The sequence below is a fragment of the Oncorhynchus masou genome, chromosome 32 (genome assembly GCF_036934945.1).
Source record: "Oncorhynchus masou masou isolate Uvic2021 chromosome 32, UVic_Omas_1.1, whole genome shotgun sequence".
Taxonomy (NCBI): Eukaryota; Metazoa; Chordata; class Actinopteri; order Salmoniformes; family Salmonidae; genus Oncorhynchus; species Oncorhynchus masou.
The window spans coordinates 45,396,646-45,423,650 of record NC_088243.1 but is presented as its reverse complement, the minus strand read 5'-3'; the positions used below and the strand labels follow the sequence as shown (position 1 = coordinate 45,423,650).

At 41.1% G+C, this 27,005-nt stretch overlaps 1 protein-coding gene across 1 annotated transcript; it reads left to right on the top strand.

Annotated features, from left to right (window-relative positions):
* Positions 1–9,616: 9,616 nt before the first annotated feature.
* Positions 9,617–11,098, top strand: LOC135527209 (potassium voltage-gated channel subfamily S member 3-like). Its single transcript, XM_064955821.1, has one exon. It carries the CDS (start codon positions 9,617–9,619, stop codon positions 11,096–11,098), a length of 1,482 nt encoding a protein of 493 aa, XP_064811893.1.
* Positions 11,099–27,005: the final 15,907 nt, after the last annotated feature.

The following is a 27,005-nucleotide window of genomic DNA, read 5'->3' as shown; positions in this document are numbered from 1 at the left end:
AGTGATTTATTGATACAAGTGGCATGTGCTGGCAGTCAATCACGTAACCTCTCACTCCCACTCTGAGCAATTCAGTGTTGTTGTTTATGTATGTAGCTAGTGAGCTGAGCTGTAGCATTAGCAATATCTCTCAAAAGGAGACAACTCACAAATGCGGAAATTCTGGAGATTTTAATAAATTCTGACAATGAGTCTGAGTATGAAAGTCAGGAATCAGATTTTCACAGTGACAGTGAGGAGCTGCCCCCAACATTGTAGCCATTGAGAACCCTGAACCTGAGGACCCCTTGTCCACTGACGAAGTTCCAGGTCTCTTTGAAGATGCTGGTGGTGATGGATGCAGACCGACAGTGGATGAAGTACAGCAGGTCTGTGGTAGCTGGAAGGCCGCCAGCCATTTCACCCCTCCTGGCCCTGCTGTTTGCTTTGAGTCCCAGTCTGGAATGCAAATCCCCTTGCCATTTCCCTCTGAGGCAGAGTGCTTGAAGCTGTTTCTGACAGAGGAGCTGGTGGGAGACATAGTAGAGATGACTAATCGGTTTGCCTTGGAGCTAGAGGAAAAGAAAGAGCCAGGAGTGAGGGGGAAACTCACTAAATGGGTGACAACCACAATTCGTGAAATGTATATCTTCCTGGTGACAGTCCTTCTCATGGGAATAGTAAAGAAGAACTCCCGAAGAGAATACTAGAGTACAGATCCTATGTTTGCAACTCCTTTCTTTGCCGCCCTCTTTTCCCAAGACCGCTCCTTAGTTCTGCTGCGATGACTGCATTTCGTCAACAATGCTACTGCCAAACTAAATGAACCGTTACACAAAATTAAGAAATGTGCATACCAGCCTGATATCAGCATTTGGTCGGGTCTTGCGCCATACCAGGAGCTATGCCTTTATGAGTCCCTGGTGATATAGAAGGGTAGGCTGGCGTTCCGTCAATATATTCCCTACAAAAGGCACAGGTTTGGGGTCAAGTTCTTTGTTATGTCCCTTGCCAAGATGAGGAGCCAGCATAGTCAAAACACATACAGTTTCATTATACAATTATAGTGACAATATCTCCCCCACTGCTTCATACTCCCCACACCCCCATAGGTGAAGTAATTACCTACCAAAAGTTCAGAGAACCTAATACCTAATGAGGGAGCTGCTGGAGGAGCACCACACCCCTCGGCGCCAATCCACTGGGGGCCGTCCTGCTGCAGACAATCCCCTACGCCTCATTGCATAGCATTTTCCCTGTGAAGTCCCTCAAACTGCTACTCAAGGTAGTCACACACAGAGGCACTGCAAAGTCTGCCTGTCTGGCACCAGGAGAAGGAAGCAGAGGAGGTTGACAAAGTACGTGTTAAGCTTGAGCCACACCACTGTGTTTCACCATGCTTTGGGGAGTACCAGATGTTCAAGCTTTGAGCACATCTGCATCAATTACTGACTGACTGACATGACCGATGATCTGCCATGATGCGGGGTGGAAATGCAGTTGTTGTTCAATCACTGCAGGAATATGAGATAAGGGTTATGCATATTCATAAGTTGTCAGTATATTCTTGCAGTTTTTTCCCTCAAGTAAACACGTTTTTGTTGTTCAACCACCACCAATACTTAAATAAAATAGACAACTATTACATATAGGCCTATGTGTTTTCTTGCTGTGTTTTCATCCAGTACAACTGTAAAGGAGAGTACGCTAGCACACAAAATCTGGCCTCGATCTTCAGCTCCAATTATGATATTGGCAAATGCTGTTTGTGTGTTTGGTTTCTGAAAGTACAGAATAAAGAGGAATTATTAGTTTCACGTTCTGACCTTTATTTCCTTTGTTTTGTCATGATTTAGTATGGTCAGGGCGTGAGTAGGGGTGGGCAGTCTGTTTGTTTTTCTATGATTTGGGTATTTCTATGTTTCGGCCTAGTATGGTTTTCAATCAGAGGCAGGTGTCATTAGTTGTCTCTGATTGAGAATCATACTTAGGTAGCCTGGGTTTCACTGTGTGTTTGTGGGTGATTGTTCCTGTCTTTGTGTTTGCACCAGATAGGGCTGTTTAGGTATTCTCACGTTTATTGTTTTTGTTAGTCTATTCATGTATAGTTTTTTTCTTTATTAAAGAACCATGAATAGAAACCACGCAGCATTTTGGTCCGCCTCTCCTTCACCACACAAAAACCGTTACAATTAGTCATTAGAATACAATATCAGGATATACTGTAGCGATTAAACAATGTTACAAAGTGACATAGTAACACTTCCAATAAAATTATAAATTGCATTGACAAAATCACAAATGAGTTATATAAAACAGCAAGAAACAGTAACTGTTGAGCTCCACAAAGGGGCAGGGCAGAACAGAGCTATGCTAAACAGGCCAAATGAAAACAAACCATGGTCATAAGGCCAGTGTAGCTTCAAATGACAAAACAAATGAATACTTCTCTGACGCAATTAGCATTGTTTTACAGAGCTAATAGAAGAATGTAGCTAGCTACATAAGCACGATTGAGTATAACACCATAAAGATTATGAAAATAGTTTCTTTAGCTAGCGTGCCTGCAGTTATAAGGAATACGCATAAATATATTAAGCTCCATACATAGTGACTTAAAATAGAAACAACATAACACGACATACAGAAACTATTATAACGTAATAAGGCACTTGTTTTGATAGAAATGCACACATGTCCAAAGTTATCATGTAGTAATGAAATCAACAATGAAGGCGAACCTGGCGCCAGCCGGAAAATGTGAAAAAGTTTGTACATGTCCTGTTCCGACTGGAGATGCGCAAATGTCTGCATATGGCACGCCCTGGCCTTAGTTATCTTTGTTATGTTGATAAGGTCAGGGTGTGACATGGGGGATTTATGTGTTTTGTCTAGTCTAGGGGTTTTGTATGTTTACGGGGTGTTTTCTAGTCTCTGTGTTTATGTAAGTCTATGGTTGCTTAGATTGGTTCTCAATTAGAGGCAGGTGTTTATCGTTGTCTCTGATTGGGAACCATATTTAGGCAGCCATGTTCTTTGGGTATTTTGTGGGTGATTGTTTCCTGTGTCTGTGACACAGGGGACTGTTTTGTTGTCAGTTCACTTTGTTATTTTGTATTTGTGTTCATGTTGAGTTTTCTAATTAAATAACATGGACACCTATCACGCTGCATTTTAGTCCGATCCTTGCTCCACCTCCTCCTCCTCTGACAGCATACTTGATCTGCGGAAACAATTGGGAGGTGCTTGGGGAAGTTTGTCCAGCTAAGTAGTGCACAAAAAATAAATTGCCCGCAAATTGAAATGACCTACTTTTATGTGAATTAATGAGGAGGCAGAACACACCTCAATTATTTTTTCTAAAATACAACTTGTTGGAAAATCATTTGAAATTGACAAGTTGAAACAGCCTATAAATAAAAGAAGGCAGAGTGCCTTAGTTTGAGGTCAGCGTGGATGAACTGTCCTGTTGCGTGCATAAAAAACTCATGCTTGCCCCACTTTATATTCAGGACAAATAGTTAATTGCTTTGCCACATGTTTGCAGTATTTCTTTAGTGCCTTGTTGCAAACAGGATGCAGGATTTGAAATATTTGATGTCAATTAGGGTATTATTGTGGAGTAACAACAATGTTGTTGATCCATCCTCAGTTGTATCATATCCCAGCCATAAAACTCTATAACTTTTTTAAAGACACCATTGGCCTCATGCTGAAATCCCTGAGCAGTTTCCTTTCTCTGGCAACTAAAGACCGACACCGGACAGGACAAGCAGGTACAGGGGAGTCAGACATTTATTTGAGAACAGACAGACAACAAGACAGGAACAGCGTCAGCACACGGGTAATGCAGACATATGACAAACAATTCAGCAGCGGGGAAGAGAGCTGGGGAACTGACAAATATAGGGGAGGTAATAAACAGGTGATTGAGTGAGTCCAATATCGCTGAAGCGCGTGACGAGGGAAGGCAGGTGTGCGTAAAAGCGCCAGGGGGGGAAGAGCGGGAGCAGGCGTGACACAACTGAATTAGGAAGGACGCCTATATCTTTGTAGTGACTGAGCGTATTGATATAACATCCAAAGTGTAATTAATAACTTAAGCATGCTGAAAGGTATATTCAATGTCTGCGTTTTTTTGTTTGTTGCCATCTTCCAATAGATGCCCTTCTTTGCGAGCCATTGGAAATCCTCCCTGGTCTTTGTGGTTGAATCTGTGTTTGAAATTCACTGCTTGAATGAGATACAGATACAGATAACTATTATGTGTGGGGTAGAGAGATGAGGTAGTCAATACAAAAATCATGTTAAACACGATTATCACACACAGAGGGAGACCTTGCAACATATTATGTGACTTGTTAAGCACATTTTTATTCCTGAACTTATTTAAGCTTGCTATAACAAAGGAATTGAATACTTACTGACTCAAGACATTTCATCTTTTAATTTTGTATTAATTCGTAAAACTTTCGAAAAACATATTTCCATTTTGACAATTTGACAGTATTATGATTTGGCCAGTGACAAAACATCTAAATGTAATCCATTTTAAATTCAAACTGTAACACAACAACATTTGGAAAAAGTTAGTGGGTGTGAATACTTTCTGAAAGCACTGTATCACTAAGGTTTGAACTTTGTTTGTTGACAGAGTACATATTATATGTTCTTAGCTCTTATTAAGCAGTATTTTCTCTTAATATTAAATATTTAAAGACGAGAATATTTGATGTGTCCGCCTTTAACTTCCAGTTGAGCAGTAATGCTGATCAGGGAGGTTGTTGTGATGAAATTAATAACTGATGTAAACCATGTTAAAGGAATTTCATAATCTCCCTGCATGAGCTGGTCCTAGTTTGCAAAAATATCTTTAACTCTATTTGAGCCATGTTAATTAATGTCTGCAACAAGTATGCAACAGAAAAATAATTGTTTCATATTGGACAAGTCCAAGTAGTCCCAGTTTCAGTCTGTCTTATGAATACAGCCAAGTTCAAAATCAGGATGATTAAGGTCAGGCTGGCAACAGGAGTGGGATCCTTGGCTTGTGTACATTTTTTTCTGCCACCTATTGGTATCACACAGAACAATACATGACATATCAGCATTGGGAGTTACTATAAAGAACACCTATATTTGAAGTGTGGATTCAATGAAGTAGATGTCAAATAATTGTATTGTAATTGTATTGTTGAGTCCATTTTCTTCAAGGTCCCAAAAAAGCAGATCTCAGTCATTTGAGTATTTATGGTGAGAGATAAGCTTATTCTTTCTCCACCTGGTTGATCCATAGCTAAATTGCAGGGATGATATTTTTACAAACTTAAAAAGGCTCTAAATTGTGAATGAGGAAAACATGAAATGCATAAAATCTCATTGACTGAAATACATGATTGAGTGGGCAAATTTGTTTTATTACTTACATGGGTAACAGTATGAACAAATATATAAAATTCCACAGAACCGAGACCACACAAAAAGCTACAATCAAACATTATTGCCCCATGAGGCACAAACATACAGTGCCTTGCGAAAGTATTCACCCCCCTTGAAATATCCAATAAATGTCGTTCCACTTCATGATTGTGTCCCACTTGTTGTTGATTCTTCACACAAAAATACAGTTTTATATCTTTATGTTTGAAGCCTGAAATGTGGCAAAAGTTCGCAAAGTTCAAGGGGGCCGAATACTTTCTCAAGGCACTGTATATGCAATATCAAGTGAAACTGAACATTTTGATGCAGAGAATAGTACTTTTGAGTGAAAAACATACATTTAAACAAATATGTTAAGTTGACCTACTGAGATTTCAATGGACCTTGATTGAGAAGCCATTCACCCCATGCTCAGTCTTAGTGCTTAAACAGTTGCATGCTGAGATAAAGGACACACTCTCTCCTTATAAACATTGTTGTTATTGTGTGGTATAGCTGTAGTTTTATATTATTATTATAGTTATTATTGGGTGTTATTATTACAGTTGAGAGGATGGGAAAAGTCTACAGTAATAATGCATTAGTAGAAACAACCCTTTGCTTGTGGATACCATTCTTATATTAACTGTATAAGGCTCTGGTAGATACCATTGCATGTCCCTTGTTAAACCTGTAGATGGAGATAGAGGATTATTTATGGTAGCTGGCTTCTCAAGGACATTTATACTAACTGCTCCTGCCGTCCACTCTAGCCCTTTGTCTTATCATGGACCTCAGTCATCCCGGTCATGGACCAGCGGAGGATATTATTAAAGAGGCAATCACCCTTCCCGCAACTTGTTTTGGTAAACACAGCAGAGGGATGGAGGGTTAGAAAAATGTAATCACTCTCAAATGTATATATGACAGAACTATGGATGCAAGGGCTGACCATCCATGAGATAAAAATGATAGTTTTAACCATACACAGTACTGATCGAAACATATTGAAATGCTGAAATGTTGCATGTTGACAGTTGAACTAAGCATTTTTAAGTTATATTCTGGAAGAAACAATGGCGATTGTTTATTATTTTGGTTAGTGCGCAGCTTGGGGAGTGAGAGGTGCGAGCGCGCATGCACACAGGCCTGTTCCACAGTGCTACTTTATCAGTCAAAAGTCTGGATACCCCTACGCATTCAAGGGTTTTTCTTAATGTTTTTGTATTTTATACATTGTAGAATAATAGTGAAGACATCAACACCATGAAATAACACATATGGAATCATAGAGTAATCAAAAAAGTGTTAAACAAATCCAAATATATTTTATATTCTCAAAAGTATCCACCCTTTGCCTTGATGACAGCTTTGCTCACTCTTGGCATTCTCTCAACCAGCTCTTTGCTCCAAAATACTCCAATCATCGCCAGATGATTACATGACCCATCAAGTTAGCCAGGTGTGTCTGACGGTGATTACAGCTATCGTAAAATAATGCCAAAATATTTGTATCTGGAATTTGTCTCTCAGCATCAATAGAACACGCCTGACTCTCCTCCACCAGTCATACGAAGAGAAAATCAATTTCATTGCATTGTATGAGGTCATTCTTATTATCTAAACTTAGGAGGTGAATTGATGTTATGCAAGGTTGTAATGTGTGTTATTTCCTGTTTTACAGCTTTGATGCTCTGTAGCCTGGTGTTGTAGCCAAGGAGCGTTCGGACTGTCGGGACCAGGTTTCAGCTGCTGCGCAAAGCTGACATCCTTCCTCCCATAGATGGTCTGCCTGTACAAGCCCCACCTGGACTGAACACAGCTAGACAAACTTATGTTTTTGAGAAGATCAGGGAGATTTGCAACGAAGAGGATCTGGACATCAACATGCCCTGCACCAAAATCAAGGGCAGGACAGAAACAGGCTCTCCGAATATAGATTCCCTTGTTCATGCGTGGTTCTTACAGACCAGTGATCAGCACTATCTGCAGTGCCTCTATTCAAATAATTATCACCTAACACACAGCATACGTTGCTGCTACTATTTTTTTTATCCTGCTGCTCAGCCATTTTACCCCTGATTGTATGTAGATATATAAATACCTAATCTATCACTGATACTGATATTGTTCTTGTACATACTGTATATTATTTTATTTATATTGACCCTATCTATTTATGATATTGCTACTATGCAAGTAACCATTTGGCTGTACTGTTTACACCTTCTGTAGAGACCCATGCACTTTGCAAGATGTGGCTGGGGGTTATAGCATTTCTTTCACATGACCCATCAATTTAGACAAGTGTGTCTGGGTAAGTGTCATCTAATATTTATAAAATATTTCTGTTTACCTGGAATTTTTCCTTATTGTAGGCCACTACTTTTACCACACTACTCACTGTTTAGCACATGACCTCACATGTGAATCCTTAAAGAGATGGGTGGTGCTGGCTTACGAGTGTGAACAATGCTGAATGGGTGTAGATAAAGGAGAGCTCTCCAGTAGGTACCAAAAAATTCAAAGGCCATTTTCTCAAAAGTGAGTTGACAAGTTTATTAACTTTCAAAGCAGAATTACTTGCTCATTGTTCCTCAAATGCAGTGTATGACAAACCATTTTGTAGTGTTGAGTCACTAATTTTATCTAATGTAAGAAACACAATTTCAAATTTTGCTACATAAGACCAACTTGAGCAGGTCCGTCACAAATAGTAAAGTAAAGTAGATACCTAAAAAATAACTACTTAAGTAGTTCTATAAAGTATTTATACGTAAGTACTTTACACCTATGTATATCATTCAATTGTAATATTATACAGCATAATACTGTCCTATACTATGATATTGGTCATGCTTTTGTGGTGAAGTAGTAGTCTAATTTAAGTAGGTCCAAACATTCAACATTTGTCAATGTCAACTAATAACAATGTTAGCTGAGACTGGTGAGCCATCATGCAAAACGCTTTGTTCATCTTGCTTTTGGAGTTGTCAATTCAGCATTTCTTGCACGTTCCGTGTTTCAAGCTTAATTTACACTGAATAGCCTTGAAATGTGAGATCTTACTTCGATTTCCCTTGAAGAAACTTTCCCGTCTACTCAGCTTATTTTCCGCGTGCGTCTCTCTCTGTGGACGCCTCGCGCACGAAGTGAATAGTGCGCAGCTTGAGGAGTGAGAGGTGCGAGCGCGCACGCTACTGGTAAATGGACCACTGAGTGACGCATTGATCCTTCCCTTGGCCATTGATCACTTTGCTCCTCTTCAAAATGCCCGTAGCATCCGGACCGAATCAGTATGATGGGACGTGGGAGGAGCGCGAGTTGACGAGCCTTTCAGAAAAATTTGTTTGCCTCTGGAATAATGTTCTTTAATATAAAGGGGATCCCGGAAGGCAGGTATGTCATTTTGTTGTTGAAGTTTTGTTGTTTGTGGGGAGTCTAACCTTCTTAAATAGTGATCTGTGCTGTGGTTTCTATTGTGTTTTTGTATTGTGTCGCATTAACTTCAGTTTCAGCTCTTTGGCTTGGCACAACTCTTCTGAATATATTTTATTATCCATTATTACATTGATGTAGGAACGTTCTGAAGTACTTTTAATAATGTTATCTAGGTTAAATAAAAGTACTAAATGAATAAACCAATAACTTATCAAATAATGTTTATTTTTATGTTGGTTAATAATGTTTATTTTTATATTTGTATGATCGGTTTATAAAGCACAGGGATTGTAGCATGGATCTGGGCCATCGATAATTGAAGTCTCGATACATAATATCTCAACTTGAGTCTCAATGAGCCCAACACTGTGGAACAATATCAAGGTATCATGTTCATATAAAGCACTGTAATGTAGGCCAAAGCACTATGATAAGGTATGTTTTATAAGATACATTTATTTGTGATAAATAAATTATATACTATTTGTTTGCTGAAAGCTCAAAGCTTTTTAGAACCAAAATATATTGTGGAAGAAATATTCATTTGCCCAATGTCTCAAACTCAGGCCAGAGTTTGCAAGTCGTGTGCAAATCGTTTTTTCTCTCAGTTTGAAACAGATATAGTATACCAATGCTGTGGTTTGTGCAAGTCACTGATGTTGGTATATTGTTTTCTTGTGTAGGTGATGGATCTTCAGCCTGGAAATGACCTGTGCAAGGATTGACTAGTGAACGCCTCCCCCTTCTCATAAGGCTCCACCCATGCCACAGATCCACCATGCTGTATGGCCAGATCCTTCACAGGCGTGGCACAGACGAAAGCTTCCTCAACCTTAACGTGGGCGGCTTTAAGCAGCACGTGGAGCGCAGCATCCTGCAGCGCTTTCCCAGGACCCGCCTGGGGTGCCTGTTGGGCTGCGTCTCCGAGGACGCCATCCTGGAGCTTTGCGATGACTTCAGCCCCACCGACAAGGAGTACTATTTTGACCGCAACCCGCGTTTCTTCCGCTATGTCCTTAACTTCTACCACACGGGCAAGATCCACCTGATGGAGGAGCTGTGTGTCTTCTCCTTCAGCCAGGAGATTGAGTACTGGGGCATCAAGGATCTCCACCTGGACTCCTGCTGCAGCAACAAGTTTCAAGAGCAGAGGGAGTTTGCAGAGGACAAGGACTGGGACCGGAGGAGCGATGAGCAACATCAGCAGTTCAGGAGCATTGACTCATCCATGGAGGATCTCTCAACTATAGACCAGGACTTGGAGAAGTTTGAGGGTACCTGGTGCTCGGAGGTCCGCAAGAACATCTGGCTGCGCCTGGAGAACCCAGGCTACTCACGTTTGGCCAAGGTGATCGCCGTGGCCTCACTGGCCATGGTGCTGACCTCCATCGTGGCCATGTGCATCCACAGCATTCCCGAGTTCCACCAGGTGGACCTCAACGACAAGGAGATTGAAGACCCAGTGCTGGCTATCTTCGAGGCTGTGTGCGTTGTCAGCTTCTCTGTGGAGTTCCTGGTGCGGCTTTCCGTGGCACCGTGCCCCCGGAAATTCCTGAGTAACGCGCTCAACATCATCGACTTTGTGTCCATCGTGCCTTTCTATGCCACGTTGGCCTTTGAGATGGTGGACGAGGAGAACGAGGAGTTGGAAAACGTGGGGAAGGTGGTGCAGATCCTGCGGCTGATGCGCATCTTCCGCATCCTCAAGCTGGCCCGCCACTCAGCGGGGCTGCGCTCTTTGGGTGCCACGCTAAGGCATAGCTACCATGAGGTGGGCCTCCTGATGCTCTTTCTCTATGTGGGCATTTCCATCTTCTCCACCCTCATCTACTTTGTGGAGAAGGAGTCAGAGGAGTCGGACATAACGACCATCCCTGTGGGCTGGTGGTGGGCCACTATTAGCATGACGACGGTAGGCTACGGCGACACCTGCCCAGTGACGGTGTTAGGGAAGCTAGTGGCAACACTGTGCATCATCTGTGGGCTGCTGGTTGTGGCCCTGCCTATCACCATTATCTTCAACAAGTTCTCCATGTACTACCAAAGGCAAAAGGCCATGGATGCTGATCAGACCAATAACGAGGCGGACCAATGCAATAATAATGATATTAATATCCCTGACCCCAGTATACCTTACTTTAATGCCGGGGACATGTACACCCAAAAGATGAACTCATTCATCGCCAGTATCTCTGTCAGGAGCAGCATCGGCAGTGATAAGGACACAGACATACTAGACTTAAACCCTTTTACTCCTTGAGGAGCATAGGTCATCCACAAATGATCTTCTTCACTTTTGGGCCAGTTTCTCAAGTTCCATGAGTATTTCAGTTCTTCAATCTTTACATTACAGATCTTCTCCAGGTGTTCCTTGGTCTCCCACAGTTTCCTTTACCTTGTGGGATCCATATAAGGGACTGGAACAGTGGATGCTGACTTTCTTGGAGTGTGGCCACAGTTGAGAGCGAGGAGGAGAAATAGTACCACCCTGCTTTCACCTGAGGCTTTTGAAATAGCTGTACATGGCCAAAAGCACTTTCTGGTTCCCAGGGTGAAAATAAGTGTGCTGTATCTCTCCACATTATTGTCCTTAGAGACTATGATCCATTAGGCCTAAGACTTGGCCTGTTTTGCATTAGTGACTTGAGGACCTATTTTAATGCTCAGCAGTATCTGTCAACATTTATTTTGAATCAATACTTTTTATTTTCGCATGGCAACCATATGGAATGAAATAGCCATGGTTTGAAACAAAATGACATTTAGCAAAGTCTGGCAAGCATCTACTCAATGGCATGCTACTGCATTTCTCCTTCTCTTCTATACTAATAATTGAAAGAGACGACTGCACGTGTGCTTTAAGGATGAAGTCAGTATAGGGTGTCTATTGCAGTAATAAAGTATGACCTTTGAGATTTTACTTAACTCGGCAAGTCAGTGAAGAACAAATAATAGCCTAGGAACAGTGGGTTAACTGCCTTGTTCAGGGGCAGAACAACAGATTTTCACCTTGTCAGTTCAGGCATTCGATCTAGCAACTTTGCGGTTACTGACCCAACGCTCTAACCACTAGGCTACTAGGCTACCTGCCGACAAGCTGTGGCTTGTCTTTAAAAATTCATTGCATCAATCTCTGCTTCAGCTGTCAGTCAATTATGCAAGTTGGTTACCTATTTTAGGTCATAAAATATTTCCCATATCAGCTGGCCATGCCAGGAAAGGCACTTCTTAGCAAATATGACAGACACACATACAGCACAAACATACAGATATATTGAATATTAGTTACACATTACTGTTTTATGCCCTGTGTGAAGCTTATCGTCCTGAACACATTTTTACTTTTCCAGAATTTCAATAATTTGACATTGTTCAAAGGTGCACAAAATATGCTTTGCCTGTCTCTCTCTCTCTCTCAATCTCTCTGTTTTAATCCGCCTTTCTCATCCCTTCCATCTGATCTCCCTGAATGCACTCAGAGGGATGTCTCGCTCAGATTAAGACGTGTACATCAGATCGATCAGAGAAGGAAAGGCCAAACATTGGGGCTGCGATCCAAGAATTATAATGTCATGCCAAAAGTGCTTTCCCAAATACCCCAGGTAATCCAATTGATTTGTTCTCATTTTGGAGGTGATCATTGATCAAAGTGTCTCCACTGAATTCAAATCGCACCTGTCGCAGCAGGAAGCTACCTACCCTTTGCAAATATAAATGTAATTTACAAGTGTCGTCAGTCAATTATGTTTCTTTTTCTGCTATTACTCTAAAACGTGGCAGAACCATTAAAAAAATAATACTGTAATTGAGTTTGGTTTGGCATAGGTACATCCAAGTCTATATGTCTTTTGACATCAAATCAAATCAAATTTTATTTGTCACATACACATGGTTAGCAGATGTTAATGCGAGTGTAGCGAAATGCTTGTGCTTCTAGTTCTGACAATGCAGTAATAACCAACAAGTAATCTAACTAACAATTCCTAAACTACTGTCTTATACACAGTGTAAGGGGATAAAGAATATGTACATAAGGATATATGAATGAGTGATGGTACAGAGCAGCATAGGCAAGATACAGTAGATGGTATCGAGTACAGTATATACATATGAGATGAGTATGTAAACAAAGTGGCATAGTTAAAGTGGCTAGTGATACATGTATTACATAAGGATGCAGTCGATGATATAGAGTACAGTATATACGTATGCATATGAGATGAATAATGTAGGGTAAGTAACATTATATAAGGTAGCATTGTTTAAAGTGGCTAGTGATATATTTACATCATTTCCCATCAATTCCCATTATTAAAGTGGCTGGAGTTGAGTCAGTGTCAGTGTGTTGGCAGCAGCCACTCAATGTTAGTGGTGGCTGTTTAACAGTCTGATGGCCTTGAGATAGAAGCTGTTTTTCAGTCTCTCGGTCCCAGCTTTGATGCACCTGTACTGACCTCGCCTTCTGGATGATAGCGGGGTGAACAGGCAGTGGCTCGGGTGGTTGATGTCCTTGATGATCTTTATGGCCTTCCTGTAACATTGGGTGGTGTAGGTGTCCTGGAGGGCAGGTAGTTTGCCTCCGGTGATGCGTTGTGCAGACCTCACTACCCTCTGGAGAGCCTTACGGTTGAGGGCGGAGCAGTTGCCGTACCAGGCGGTGATACAGCCCGCCAGGATGCTCTCGATTGTGCATCTGTAGAAGTTTGTGAGTGCTTTTGGTGACAAGCCGAATTTCTTGAAGAGGCGCTGCTGCGCCTTCTTCACGATGCTGTCTGTGTGAGTGGACCAATTCAGTTTGTCTGTGATGTGTATGCAAAGGCACTTAAAACTTGCTACCCTCTCCACTACTGTTCCATCGATGTGGATAGGGGGGTGTTCCCTCTGCTGTTTCCTGAAGTCCACAATCATCTCCTTAATTTGTTGACGTTGAGTGTGAGGTTATTTTCCTGACACCACACTCCGAGGGCCCTCACCTCCTCCCTGTAGGCCGTCTCGTCGTTGTTGGTAATCAAGCCTACCACTGTTGTGTCGTCCGCAAACTTGATGATTGAGTTGGAGGCGTACGTGGCCACGCAGTCGTGGGTGAACAGGGAGTACAGGAGAGGGCTCAGAACGCACCCTTGTGGGGCCCCAGTGTTGAGGATCAGCGGGGAGGAGATGTTGTTACCTACCCTCACCACCTGGGGGCGGCCCGTCAGGAAGTCCAGTACCCAGTTGCACAGGGCGGGGTCGAGACCCAGGGTCTCGAGCTTGATGACGAGCTTGGAGGGTACTATGGTGTTGAATGCCGAGCTGTAGTCGATGAACAGCATTCTCACATAGGTATTCCTCTTGTCCAGATGGGTTAGGGCAGTGTGCAGTGTGTTTGAGATTGCATCGTCTGTGGACCTATTTGGGCGGTAAGCAAATTGGAGTGGGTCTAGGGTGTCAGGTAGGGTGGAGGTGATATGGTCCTTGACTAGTCTCTCAAAGCACTTCATGACATTCACGACATTGCTTTTATACCACCTAGAATAGCAGATTATTAGTTAATCTGCAGAGACAGACATTTGTCTTCAGGTCTGCTCCAAAAAACATACACATACAACAATGTCAATGTCCGAAAGCTCTGGCTATCAGTGTACCTTAACTGTATTACCTATATTATACTGTCACTTTATTTGCCTTAAAATGAAATTCCGGAACTATTTCATGAATGCAACAAAGATGTGACTGTGTGATAGGCTCACATACAATGTGTATGTTTTTTCTTAGCATGTTTAAAAAATATATATTATCCACCGCCATGCAGACCATTTGAAGTATAGACTGAATTTTCCACAAGCTAAGCTATTGAAATGAAACTGGCTTTTTTGGCAGCAAGCTGCAGTTGATAGGGATTGTTAAGCAAGCCTGATACTGATATTTAAACAAATGTTTACGTAGCACTGCAGAGTGTGTCATTACCCTTTATGAGATATTAATTACGTGACCTTTTTTTGTTGACCTGATAATTGAGTGTCAACCAACCGTTATTGCCGTCCACATTATTATAATTAGAGCAATAAAATGTACACTGTCCTCATGACAGCTTTACTTTGACTATATGCGGTACACTCTTGAATAGATTTTGTGTAGTTTAAAATACAACATGAACTGCATATACCCCATTACCTAATACAGGCCAATGATTTTGTTTCTACCCCAGAATAATATTTTATACTCATTCAGGCATTGTAAATGTTACATTTAATGACATCAACAATTGCACAAATGTCAGGCTCTAATGAAAAAATGTCAATAAATGACTAACAACATGTCTTGAAAGAAAAACCCACCAGTGGTCAGTATTTGCCCACTAACAGCTGACTCATACCACCATGTCTAAGTAAAGGGGCATCATGCACCCCAAAAATCTGAGGGGTCACAAAGTACGTGAGAATGGCTTGGGGGTGGTCCGGAGAACAGAACAGATGAACCAGAATGATATTTACTCTCATGGGTCGCCCCGCCCCCCCCCCCCAAAAAAAAAAAGTTCTGAAAGCCACGCCCCTACTAAGCCACGCTTCCAGTTTAAAATGTATGTAGTTCTGTCCTTGAGCTGTTCTGTATTATGTCATTCTGTATTATATGTTTCATTGTCATTCTGTTTCATGTTTTGTGTGGACCCCAGGAAGAGGAGCTTTTGCAACAGCTAATGGGGATCCTAATAAAATACCAAATACCTGTCTTCTGATCTGACCCAGTGGATCATATCTCAATAACCCAACTATGTGACCCAACTGGCTGGGTCAAAAATAACCCAGTGTGTGTTCGGTCCACTATTTACCCAGCACTGGGTTGTTTTTAACCCAGCAAAGTGTCAGGAACTCTACTGGAGGGATAAGACACCATTCTTCCATGAGAAATTCCATAATATGGTGTTTAGTTGATGGTGGTGGAAAACGCTGTTGCAGGCACTTCTCCAAAATCTCCCATTAGGGTTCAATTGGGTTGAGATCTGGTGACTGAGACAAACACACACTTTAACCCCCCTATTCTTCTTTGAGTCCCCTCTTTCAAAGTCACTGAGATCTCTTCTTCCTAGCCATGGTAGCCAATATATTAGTCAACTGGGAATTTTTATACATGACACTAAGCAGGATGGGATGTGAATTGCTTAATTAACTCAGGAACCATACCTGTGTGGAAGCAACTGCTTTTCATTATTTTCTCATGTGTTTCCTTTATTTTGGCAGTTAGCTGTCGGTATAACACATGGAAGTGAGCTCCAAAAGTATTTGGACAGTAACACATTTTTTTTGTTTTAGTTCTTTACTCCAGGGCTTTGGATTTTAAATTATACAATGACTGAGGTTAAAGTGCAAACTGCCAGCTTTAATTTGAGGGTATTTTCATTCATATCTGGCAAACCGTTTTGAAATTACACAACCTTTTAAATCATGAATAATGATGATTGAGAAATTTAAAGACCAACAAATATCATATCCCCCCAAAAATGCTATCACCCCGTTATTGTAATGGTGAGAGGTTAGCATGCCTAAAGGGTATGACATATGTACATCTGTAACTTCTCACTCATCAGGATTCATTGCGTGCTAGGAACATGGGACCAAATAGTAAACTTTTGACGACTTTATACACATACAGTGCATTCGGAAAGTATTCAATACCCTTAACTGTTTCCAGATGTTGTTACGTTACAGCCTTATTTTAAAATGCATTAAATAGTAGATTTTTTTCTCATCAATCTACACAGGTTAGATGGGGAGCGTTGCTGCACAGTTAAATTCAGGTCTCTCCTGAGATGTTCGATCGGGTTCATGTCTTGCCTCTGACTGGGCCACTCAAGGATATTCAGAGATGTGTCCCGAATCCACCCCAGTGTTGTCTTGGCTGTGTTATTATGTTCGTTGTCCTGTTGGAAGGTGAACCCTTGCCCCAGTCTGAGGTCCTGAGCGCTTTGGAGCAGGTTTTCTCTGTACTTTGCTCTGTTCATCTTTCACTCGATCTTGACTAGTCTCCCAGTCCCTGCCGTTGAAAGACATCCCCAGAGCGTGATAATGTCACCACCATGCTTCACCGTAGGGATGGTGCCAGATCTCCTCCAGATGTGACGCTTGGCATTCAGGCCAAATAGTTCAATCTTGAATCTTGTTTCTCATGGTTAAAGTCCTTTAGGTGCCTTTTGGCAAACTCTAATCCGTTTGTCATGTGCCTTTTACTGAGGAGTGACTTCTGTCTGGCCACTCTACCATAAAGACCTGATTGGTGGAGTGTTACAGAGATGGTTGTCCTTCTGAAAGATTCTCCCATCTAAACAGAGGAACTCTGGAGCTCTGTCAGACTGACCATCGGGTTCTTGTTCACCTCCCTGACCAAGGCCCTTCACTCCCATTTGCTCAGTTTGGCAGGGCGGCCAGCTGTAGGAAGAGTCTTGGTGGTTACAAACTTCTTCCCTTTATATAATGATGGAGGCCACTGTGTTCTTGGGGACCTTCAAGGCTGCAGATATTCTTTGGCACCCTTCCCCAGATCTGTGCCTTGACACAATCCTGTCTCAGAGCTCTACGGATAATTCCTTCAGCCTCATGGCTTGGTTTTTGCTCTGACATACACGGTCAACTGTGAGACCTTATGTAGACAGGTGGGTGCCTTTCCAAATCATGTCAAATCAATTGAATTTACCAGAGTTGTACTCCAATCAAATTGTAGAAACATCTCAAGGATGATCAATGGGACCAGGATGCATCTCAGCTCATAGCAAAGGATCTGAATACTTATGTAAATATGTAATACATTTCTGTTTTTTATTTTTACTAAATTTGCAAAACAAAAATAATGATGTTTTCACTTTGTCAATATGGGATATTGTATGTAGATTGATGAGGAAATGGTTTATTTAATCCAGTTTAGATTAAGGCTGTAGCATACCAACATTTGAAATGGGGTGACTTTGTACAAAAAGTGCTGTAATTTCTAAACGGTGTTGGAATGCAGAGCCAAAACAACAACAACAACAAAAAATCACTATGTAACTATGTGCATCTACACTGTAACTATCTGCCTAATATAACTACCCTGCAAATAGATTGTTTTTGCAAATACCTAGGCCACTTAGTAAACAGTGGAACCAGAAATACAGCTGAAAGAAGCATCATGTGTGTGTCATCCACTACTAAATGACATATTCTAAGAGCATCTTAAAAGGAGGCCAAATGAAATCTCCACAGAGACAATTCTGCCTCCGAGGCATTCCCTCTAGCTAGAGAGATATTGATTTTGTATCCACTGTTAATGTTTGGGAATTTGAGGCCCCACAGCATTTGACACGTCCTTTCGAATTTGCCTCTGGTGGAGACGAGCGTGAGAAACAGACTTTGACTAAACGAAAATGCATGTTTAAGATGCACCAATAGTTCAGATGCCAAGTTGACAAAACGGCCTCTCAAAGACATTTGCATGGAACGCTAAAGATAGCAAAAATAAATCAAGTGTAGATGAATTTGGCATCAAAATCAATTCACTGTACTCCCTTACACAAAATAACAGGTGCACATGTTTAGTAAATCAGGGCTAAAGAGTGGACACAGCTGGAAGAAAACAACACATGCTACAGCAACATGCTCTCCATTGTGGTATAGTTAAAATAACTTATCTAGATTGAAACCGCCATTTACATGTAAATAAAAATGACATGGCATCTGCTTTTCTCTTGTTCATGGTTCAAAAAATTGGAGAATAAAATTTTTGTAGGCAAATGTCTAACATGACTCAGATGAACAATAAATTGTACTGATTTATTGCCATCCCACTTGCTGACATGCCTTTTTATCATATGGCAGCTCTTTCCCCGATTTTTACAAGCAGCATGCTTGAGATATCCCACTAATGCAATAGATTAGACACCTGAAAGGATGGATCACAGGCTGATGGTTAAAGACTGGGGTTTAGTGGTTATAGGTTATGCCACTCCATCCAGAGGCATGAAGGAGTTTCCAAAGTGTGTGCGCTAAGACCCATAGCAGCAAATACAGTATGTCCAATGACATTGATGGCATCTTTTATTTTCTCTATTACAAACTTAAATCATCAAATTGAATACTGAATCAAATGCTACCTGACCGATTACACATGCAGGTGTACCAGGGCCATGCACAGACCCTTTAGGGGGCAGGTGCTCAAAATAAAAAAAAGGCTACTTTGGAGACTTGTGGGGCAAAAGGGCATGTGCTCTGCACAGGTACAGCCCTATCTATGCATGTGCCTTTGGTGCAAATAATTTCCTTATTTTCTTGTCTGTGTTTTTACCATTACTCTTAGGTCCATTTTCAGGTGTCAAGTGACAACAGCCACAGATATTTCCTCAACAATTTCACACCTTCAAGGTCTTGAGAACTATCCAGACACCTCTGATTTATCCCTTGATTGATAATGTTATCTGCAAACAAAGCTTGTGAGGGAAAATGGGCCATAAAATGAGCTGAGAATATGATTCGGATTTCATATGACATGGAATTGACACCATAAATGGAAAGTTAGCTTGTTTACTATGGGGGATCATAGCCAGGGGGCATACTCTGAGGTAGATATTCTATCTCTATTTTCTCTAATCTCAACAAAAAGCAATGTGAAGAGCATCTTCTTATTGCTGCATCTGACATTACACATTACTGGATCAAACCAAAAATATGTGGGGTGATGTGAATGCCTTTGAATGACTGATTATGTGACAAAATTTGGAGACTTTTGACAGCCCCTCATTGCCCTTGAATTGTAACTCTGTGATGAAAGGGCCCTATAAAAAAGGCCTGAATGAGTTTTAAATTACCAATACTTGTGTCAATGGAAGAGTTCTTTCAAATGGCAAAAGCCTAACTGTCATTCAAGTCTATAAATATTGATTGAAATTGAGTATAAGCGGTACATCCCATTTTTGAGTACTGTACAAAGGACAAAAAATGTTATCTAATCAATTCAATGAAGTAACAAAATGACAATGTATGAAAGAATGGGTCCCGGTCCAAAAATCTGCTGCTTCTCTTCCATCCAGCACCAATGAGGGATCGCCATCACAGTCTGGCATCCATCTTTATTTACATGGGCATCACATCACCACCCTGCATCTGATCATACCATTTGTCAATTAATAGACAAAGGGCCAGCATTACAGAATTATTTGGCAACTCTACATAAGAAATGCCAATAAATGTTTTATATGGGCATGAAATTGCATTGTGACAGGAGGCTACCATCAGCCATCCATCTCCCTAGTTCTGTTATCATCAGTTACAAAAACTTCAGATGAGTACACACAAAATACAAAATCACTGGAATGAGGATTCAAAGATTTGTCAAAAATAGCACCGTGGAGAGAAATGTTGCTATAGAATAAAATAAAACATTTCTAGTGAAAGAAAGTTTGGGAAGTCATTGTTTTGTGCTTAAATAACTATACGATTATACAAACAGGCTGGCAGTCTACACGTGTAACGGCATGGTTCAAGTCTATACACACTGACAAATATTGGATATGTAACTAAATTAAATGTACATTATTACATGGTTTTTGAGTTTTATACAAAGAGCATGTTGTCCAATGTTGTTACATGCTAAGGTGAGGGAATGGTATAGAATTGACACAGCTAGGGGGATAAAACTAGAAGAAAATAGTAAAACTGCTGAACAATTAAATGGCACAAACTGTGTCTGTGCAAACTGTTGTTTGCTTTCTTATTGAATTCTTAAATAAATTATACATTTGCAAAAGTTTTTTTTGACTGGTACTGTAAGTATTCACAGATATTTTTAGAATTCTTCAGGCTCTGTCAAGATGGTTATTGATAATCGCTAGACAGGCATTTTCAAGTTTTGCAATAGATTTTCATGCCGATTTACAGTACCAGTCAAAAGTATGGACACACCTACTAATTCCAGGGTTTTTCCTTATTTTTACTATTTTCTACATTGCAGAATAATAGTGGAGACATCAACATTATGAAATAACACATGGAATAATGTAGTAACCAAAAAAGTGTTACACCTATCCAAATACATTTTATATTTGAGATTCTTCAAAGTAGCCACCTTGATGACAGCTTTGCACACTCTTGGCATTCTCTCAACCAGCTTTACCTGGAATGCTTTTCCAACAGTCTTGAAGGAGGTCCCACATGCTAAGCACTTGTTGGCTGCTTTTCCTTCACTCTGCGGTCCAACTCATCCCAACCATCTCAGTTGGTTTAAGGTCGGGTGATTGTGGAGACCAGGTCATCTGATGCCCCACTCTATCACGCTTCTTCTTGGTCAAATAGCCCTTACACAGCCTGGAGGTGTGTTTTGGGTCATTATCCTGTTGAAAAACAAATGATAGTCCCACTAAGCACAAACCAGATGGGATGGCGTATCGCTGCAGAATGCGGTGGTAGCCATGCTGGTTAAGTGTACCTTGAATTCTAAATAAATCACAGACAGTGTCACAAACAAAGCACCCCCACACCATTACACCACCTCCTCCATGCTTCATGGTGGGAACCACACATGCGGAGATAATCCGTTCACCTACTCTGCGTCTCACAAAGACACGGCGGTCAAATCTTATTGGTGTCCTTTTAGTAGTGGTTTCTTTTCAGCAATTTGACCATGAAGGTCTGATTCACGCAGTCTCATCTGAACAGTTGATGTTGAGATGTGTCTGTTACTTGAACGCTGTGAAGCCTTTATTTGGGCTGTGATTTCTGAGGCTGGTAACTCTAATGGACTTATCCTCTGCAGCAGAGGTAACTCTGGGTCTTCCTTTTTTTGTGGCTGACTGTCGTTTCTCTTTGCTTGTTTGAGCTGTTCTTGCCATAATATGGACTTGGTTTTTTACCTAATAGGGCTGTCTTCTGTGTACTCCCCTACATCTGCTAAATATGTGTATGCAACCAATTACATTTTAAATTATTTGAAGGTGAATCTTTCTTATGTTTAGTTTTTAACCAAATTAAATAGACAGGAGACAAAGGGCTGTGAGACATGGGTTTAAAACTTCTTTAGGGTAGGGTAATTTCTTCTCAATTTCCGCCTGACTGTCAGGCTCAGAAGCCAGGATATGCGTACAATTGGTACCATTGGAAAGAAAACACTTTGAAGTTTTTAGAAATGTGAAAATAATGTAAGAAACTGTAACACAATAGATATGGTAGGAGAAAATCCAAAGAAAAACCAACCAGAATAAAACAAACAATTGAGAGCCCATGCTCTTACAATGGAAAGTATAGGGAAGTAGTGAAATCTAGCACCCAGTATGCAATTCCTATGGCTTCCACAGTGTGTCAGGAGTCTTTGTTCAAGGTTTTAGGCTTGTTTCTTCCAAAACGAGTAAGAATAATTTGTTTTAGTATAAAGAGACCTGCTTGAAAATTTGTGTGCGCGCGCCATGAAAACAACACGCAGTTGCTAAAATCGTATTCCTACTTCTTTCTGTATGAAATTTTATAGTTTGATTACATTTCAGGGTCTCTGCGGATGAAATATAAACATATTTTGACTTGTTGAAACAAAGTTTAGGGGTAGATTTTCAGATTCCTGTCTTGGCACGTTGAACGAGTGGATTACTCAAATCGATGGCGCCTACTAAACTGACTTTTTGGGCTATAAAGAATAATTCTATCTAACAAAACAACACTACATTTTATAGCTGGGACCCTTTGGATGACAAATCAGAAGAAGATTTTCAAAAAGTGAATATTAAATCGCTATTTGTGAATTTATGAAACCTGTGCCCGTGGAAAAATATTTTGATGTGGGGCGCCATCCTCAAACAATCGCATGGCATGCTTTCGCTATAAAGCCTACTGTAAATTGGACAGTGCAGTTAGATTAACAAGATTTTAAGCTTTCAACCGTTATAAGACACTATGTACCTAAATGTTTAATATTCATAATTGTTATAATTGTGTATTTGAATTGTGCGCCCTCCAGTTTCACCGGGAGTTGTCCCACTAGCGGAACCCCTATCCCAGAGATTACCTCTGGACACATGAAAGGTAGGATGTATACGAAGGGTCCGGGGCAACAGAAGACGAACAGCAGAGGGGCTAATGATTTTGGAGATGGGGAAACGGGCCAGATAAATGGGATTCCACCAGAAGAGGTAGACTCTGGGTGGACAGCCATACCTTCTGCCCGAGATGATACCAGGCAGCAGGGGTCCGGTGGCGATCCGCTTGTCGTCGATACCTGGAGGTGTTTTTGAGGAGGGCCGACCGGGCTCTGAATAACGTGTAAATTTACACGGACAGTTTGGTCAGCATGTACTGTAACATGCTGACCACACTGTTCGTGTGTCAAAATAAATGTACACATAAATGTTTTTCATTAATTGTGTGCAACAACGAGCATCTGAGTGGCCAGGCGCTAAAATAGAAATATGTCCAATTTGTGACTCTCAAGTACGGCCTCTCCCATATCCTCATTGGTTTTCAGGAGCATATATCCATGTGCCATCTCTTCATTGGTGTTGAGGACCATATACCCACGTGGGTGATTGAAAGATTACCTGACGTCCACACTCCAGACATTTGTAGTAATGCACCGTAAAGTTGGTTGCCAACCGCCATATTAAGTCCAAAGAAGTAATAAAAAAGGCTGAGGAAGGAGCAGAGATGACGAGAAAATAATTCAGTTTACCGTTTTATATGTGGACTAATTGTTGCAGTAGAGGACCTTGTGCATTTCAGGTAAAATAACAACCCAATGTTTACATCCTTTACAAATTAGTTAGCAACAGCAAGCTAGCTAGCTAAATTGCCATACATGTTTAATGCTTTTCGACCTGTCCCCAAATAAATATAATTGGTTCGGAGATTGTTTTGATATTTTAACCTGCGTGTCCTAATCTTGTCTGGTGTTGGGGTACAACATCAACATGCACGCGATGGCGCATTGTCACGCCTTGGTCATTGTATTTTGTGTTTTCGTTATATATTTGGTCAGGCCAGGGTGTGACATGGGTTTATATATTGTATTTTCGTCTTGGGGTTTGTAGTATTTGGGATTGCGGCTGAGTAGGGGTGTTGTATAGGCTTGGCTGCCTGAGGCGGTTCTCAATCAGTCAGGTGATTCTCGTTGTCTCTGATTGGGATCCGTATTTAGGTAGCCTGGGTACCACTTTGTATTTCGTGGGTGATTGTTCCTGTCTCTGTGTTAGTGTTCACCAGACAGGCTGTATAGGTTTTTCACGTTCCGTTTGTTGTTTTTGTATTTATAAGTTATTTCATGTATCGTCATTTGTTTCATTAAAGACATGAGTAACCAACACGCTGCATTTCGGTCCGACTTTCTTGCGACAAACGAAGAACGCCGTTACACGCATACACAGGCGCACGTCCGGTTTGGTCAGCATGTTAGACAGGTATAGCAGAGCGCTGGCTTTAACAAGTTGAAATTGCCAAAGAGCGTGCGTTTGACACTAATGCCGCCGTAAAACCTCTTTGGGCTGAGATCCCGCTAACGGGATCGATATGACAACAGCCAGTGAAAGTGCAGGGCGCCAAGTTCAAAACAACAAAAATCCCATAATTAAAATTCCTCAAACATATGAGTGTTACACCATTTAAAATATATGCTTCTTGTTAATCCCATCACAATGTCCGATTTCAAAAAGGCTTTACAGCAAAAGCAAACCAAAGGATTATGTTAGGTCAGAGTCAAGTCACAGAAAACACAGACATTTTTCCAGCCAAAGAGAGGAGTCACAAAAAGCAGAAATAGAGATAAATTAAATCACTAACCTTTGATGATCTTCATCAGATGACACTCATAGGACGTCATGTTACGCAATACATGTATGTTTTATTCGATAAAGTTCACATTGGCATTCAGTAGTTCCAAAACATCCGGTGATTTTGCAGAGAGCCACATCAATTTACAGAAATACTCATAATAAACATTGATAAAAGATACAACTATTATGCACAGAATTATACATACACTTCTCCTTAATGCAACCAATGTGTCAGATTTCAAAAAAACTTTACAGAGAAAGCACAACATACTATAATCTGAGTACGGCGCTCAGAGACCAAAACAACCCAAACAGATATACGCCATGTTGTGTGGTCAACAGAAGTCAGAAATAGCATTATAAATATTCACTTACCTTTGATGATCTTCACCAGAATGCACTCCCAGGAATCCCAGTTCCACAATAAATGTTTGTTTTGTTCGATAATGTCAATCATTTATGTCCAAATACCTCCTTTTTGTTCACGCATTTAGTACAGTACTCCAAATTCATGACGCGTGATCACTAGGAGCAGACAAAGTCAAAAAGTTCCATTACAGTCCGTAGAAACATGTCAAACGATGTATTGAATCAATCTTTAGAATGTTTTGAAGACTCTTGACATCTAGTGGAAGCCTTAGGACGTGCAATTTGACCAATATCCCACTGTATCTTCGATAGGCAATGAAATGAAAACCCACAAACCTCAGATTTCCTGTTATTTTTTCTCAGGTTTTTGCCAGGCATATGACATCACAGACATCATTCAAACAGTTTTAGAAACTTCAGAGTGTTTTCTATCCAAATATACTAATAATATGCATTTCTTAGCTTCTGGCGACTGAGTAGCAAGCAGTTTACTCTGGGACTACCTGACATGATGACTCCTTGCTGTCCCCAGTCCACCTGGCCGTGCTGCTGCTCCAGTTTCAACTGTTCTGCCTTATTATTATTCGACCATGCTGGTCATTTATGAACATTTGAACATCTTGGCCATGTTCTGTTACAATCTCCACCCGGCACAGCCGGAAGAGGACTGGCCACCCCACATATGCTCTCTCTAATTCTCTTTCTTTCTCTCTCTCGGAGGACCTGAGCCCTAGGACCATGCCCCAGGACTACCTGACACTATGACTCCTTGCTGTCTGTCCCCAGTCCACCTGGCCGTGCTGCTGCTCCAGTTTCAACTGTTCTGCCTTATTATTATTCGACCATGCTGGTAATTTATGAACATTTGAACATCTTGGCCATGTTCTGTTATAATCTCTACCCGGCACAGCCAGAAGAGGACTGGGCCACCCCACATAGCCTGGTTCCTCTCTAGGTTTCTTCCTAGGTTTTGGCCTTTCTAGGGAGTTTTTCCTAACGACCGTGCTTCTACACCTGCATTGCTTGCTGTTTGGGGTTTTAGGCTGGGTTTCTGTACAGCACTTTGAGATATCGGCTGATGTACGAAGAGCTATATAAATAAATTTGATTTGATTTTGATTTGATTTGATTCCCCCAGCCATAAGAAGTTAACGCCAGCCAAAAATAGGGCCTTGTGTTTCAAAGTGCAGAGGATTTTGTCTGGACAGAGAGGGAATTGAGGATGAGGTTTAGCTGGGCAACATGCCGCATTGCCCTAAAAGCATTGTCATCAAAAGTGCCAGTGCCCTCCTAGAATCAACATTTGAAATGTAAGGTTATCCATTATTCAAGAAATGAGGGCTGGTCAATTTCAGGGATCCTTATAACTGTACTCAAAGGGGACAACTTTTTTCTAATTGAATAGTGTCATGAATTATAGCTTGGCTTTCAAAGATTGCATGTCTAGTTGAGAATTGGACAGGATCAAACGATTTTTAATACATACATTGTGTGGAACATGGATCTCATACTTCACATGTGTGCAGCATGGATAAACAGTACCAGTTAAAGCTTTTGACAGACCTACTCATTCAAGGCTTTTTCTTTATTTTTACTAGTTTCTACATTGTAGAATATTAGTGAAGACATCAAAACTATGAAATAACACGTGCTATCACGTAGTAACCCAAAAATATATTTTACATTTGAGATTATTCAAAGTAGCTACCCTTTGCCTTGATGACAGCTTTGCACACTCTTGGCATTGGTTACTCCTCCACCAAACTTTACAGTTTGCTCTACTCATCGTTGGACTGCCAGATGGTGAAGCGTGTTTCGTCACTCCAGAGTATGCGTTTTCATTGTTCCAGAGTCCAATGTCGGCGGGCTTTACACCACTCCAGCCGACTCTTGGCATTGTGCTCGGCCATGGAAACACATTTCATGAAGATCCTGACGAATAGTTATTGTGCTGATGTTGCTTCCAGAGGCACTTTAGAACTCGGTGGTGAGTGTTACAACCGAGAACAGACTATTTTTACACGCTACGCGCTTCAGCACTTGGCGGTCT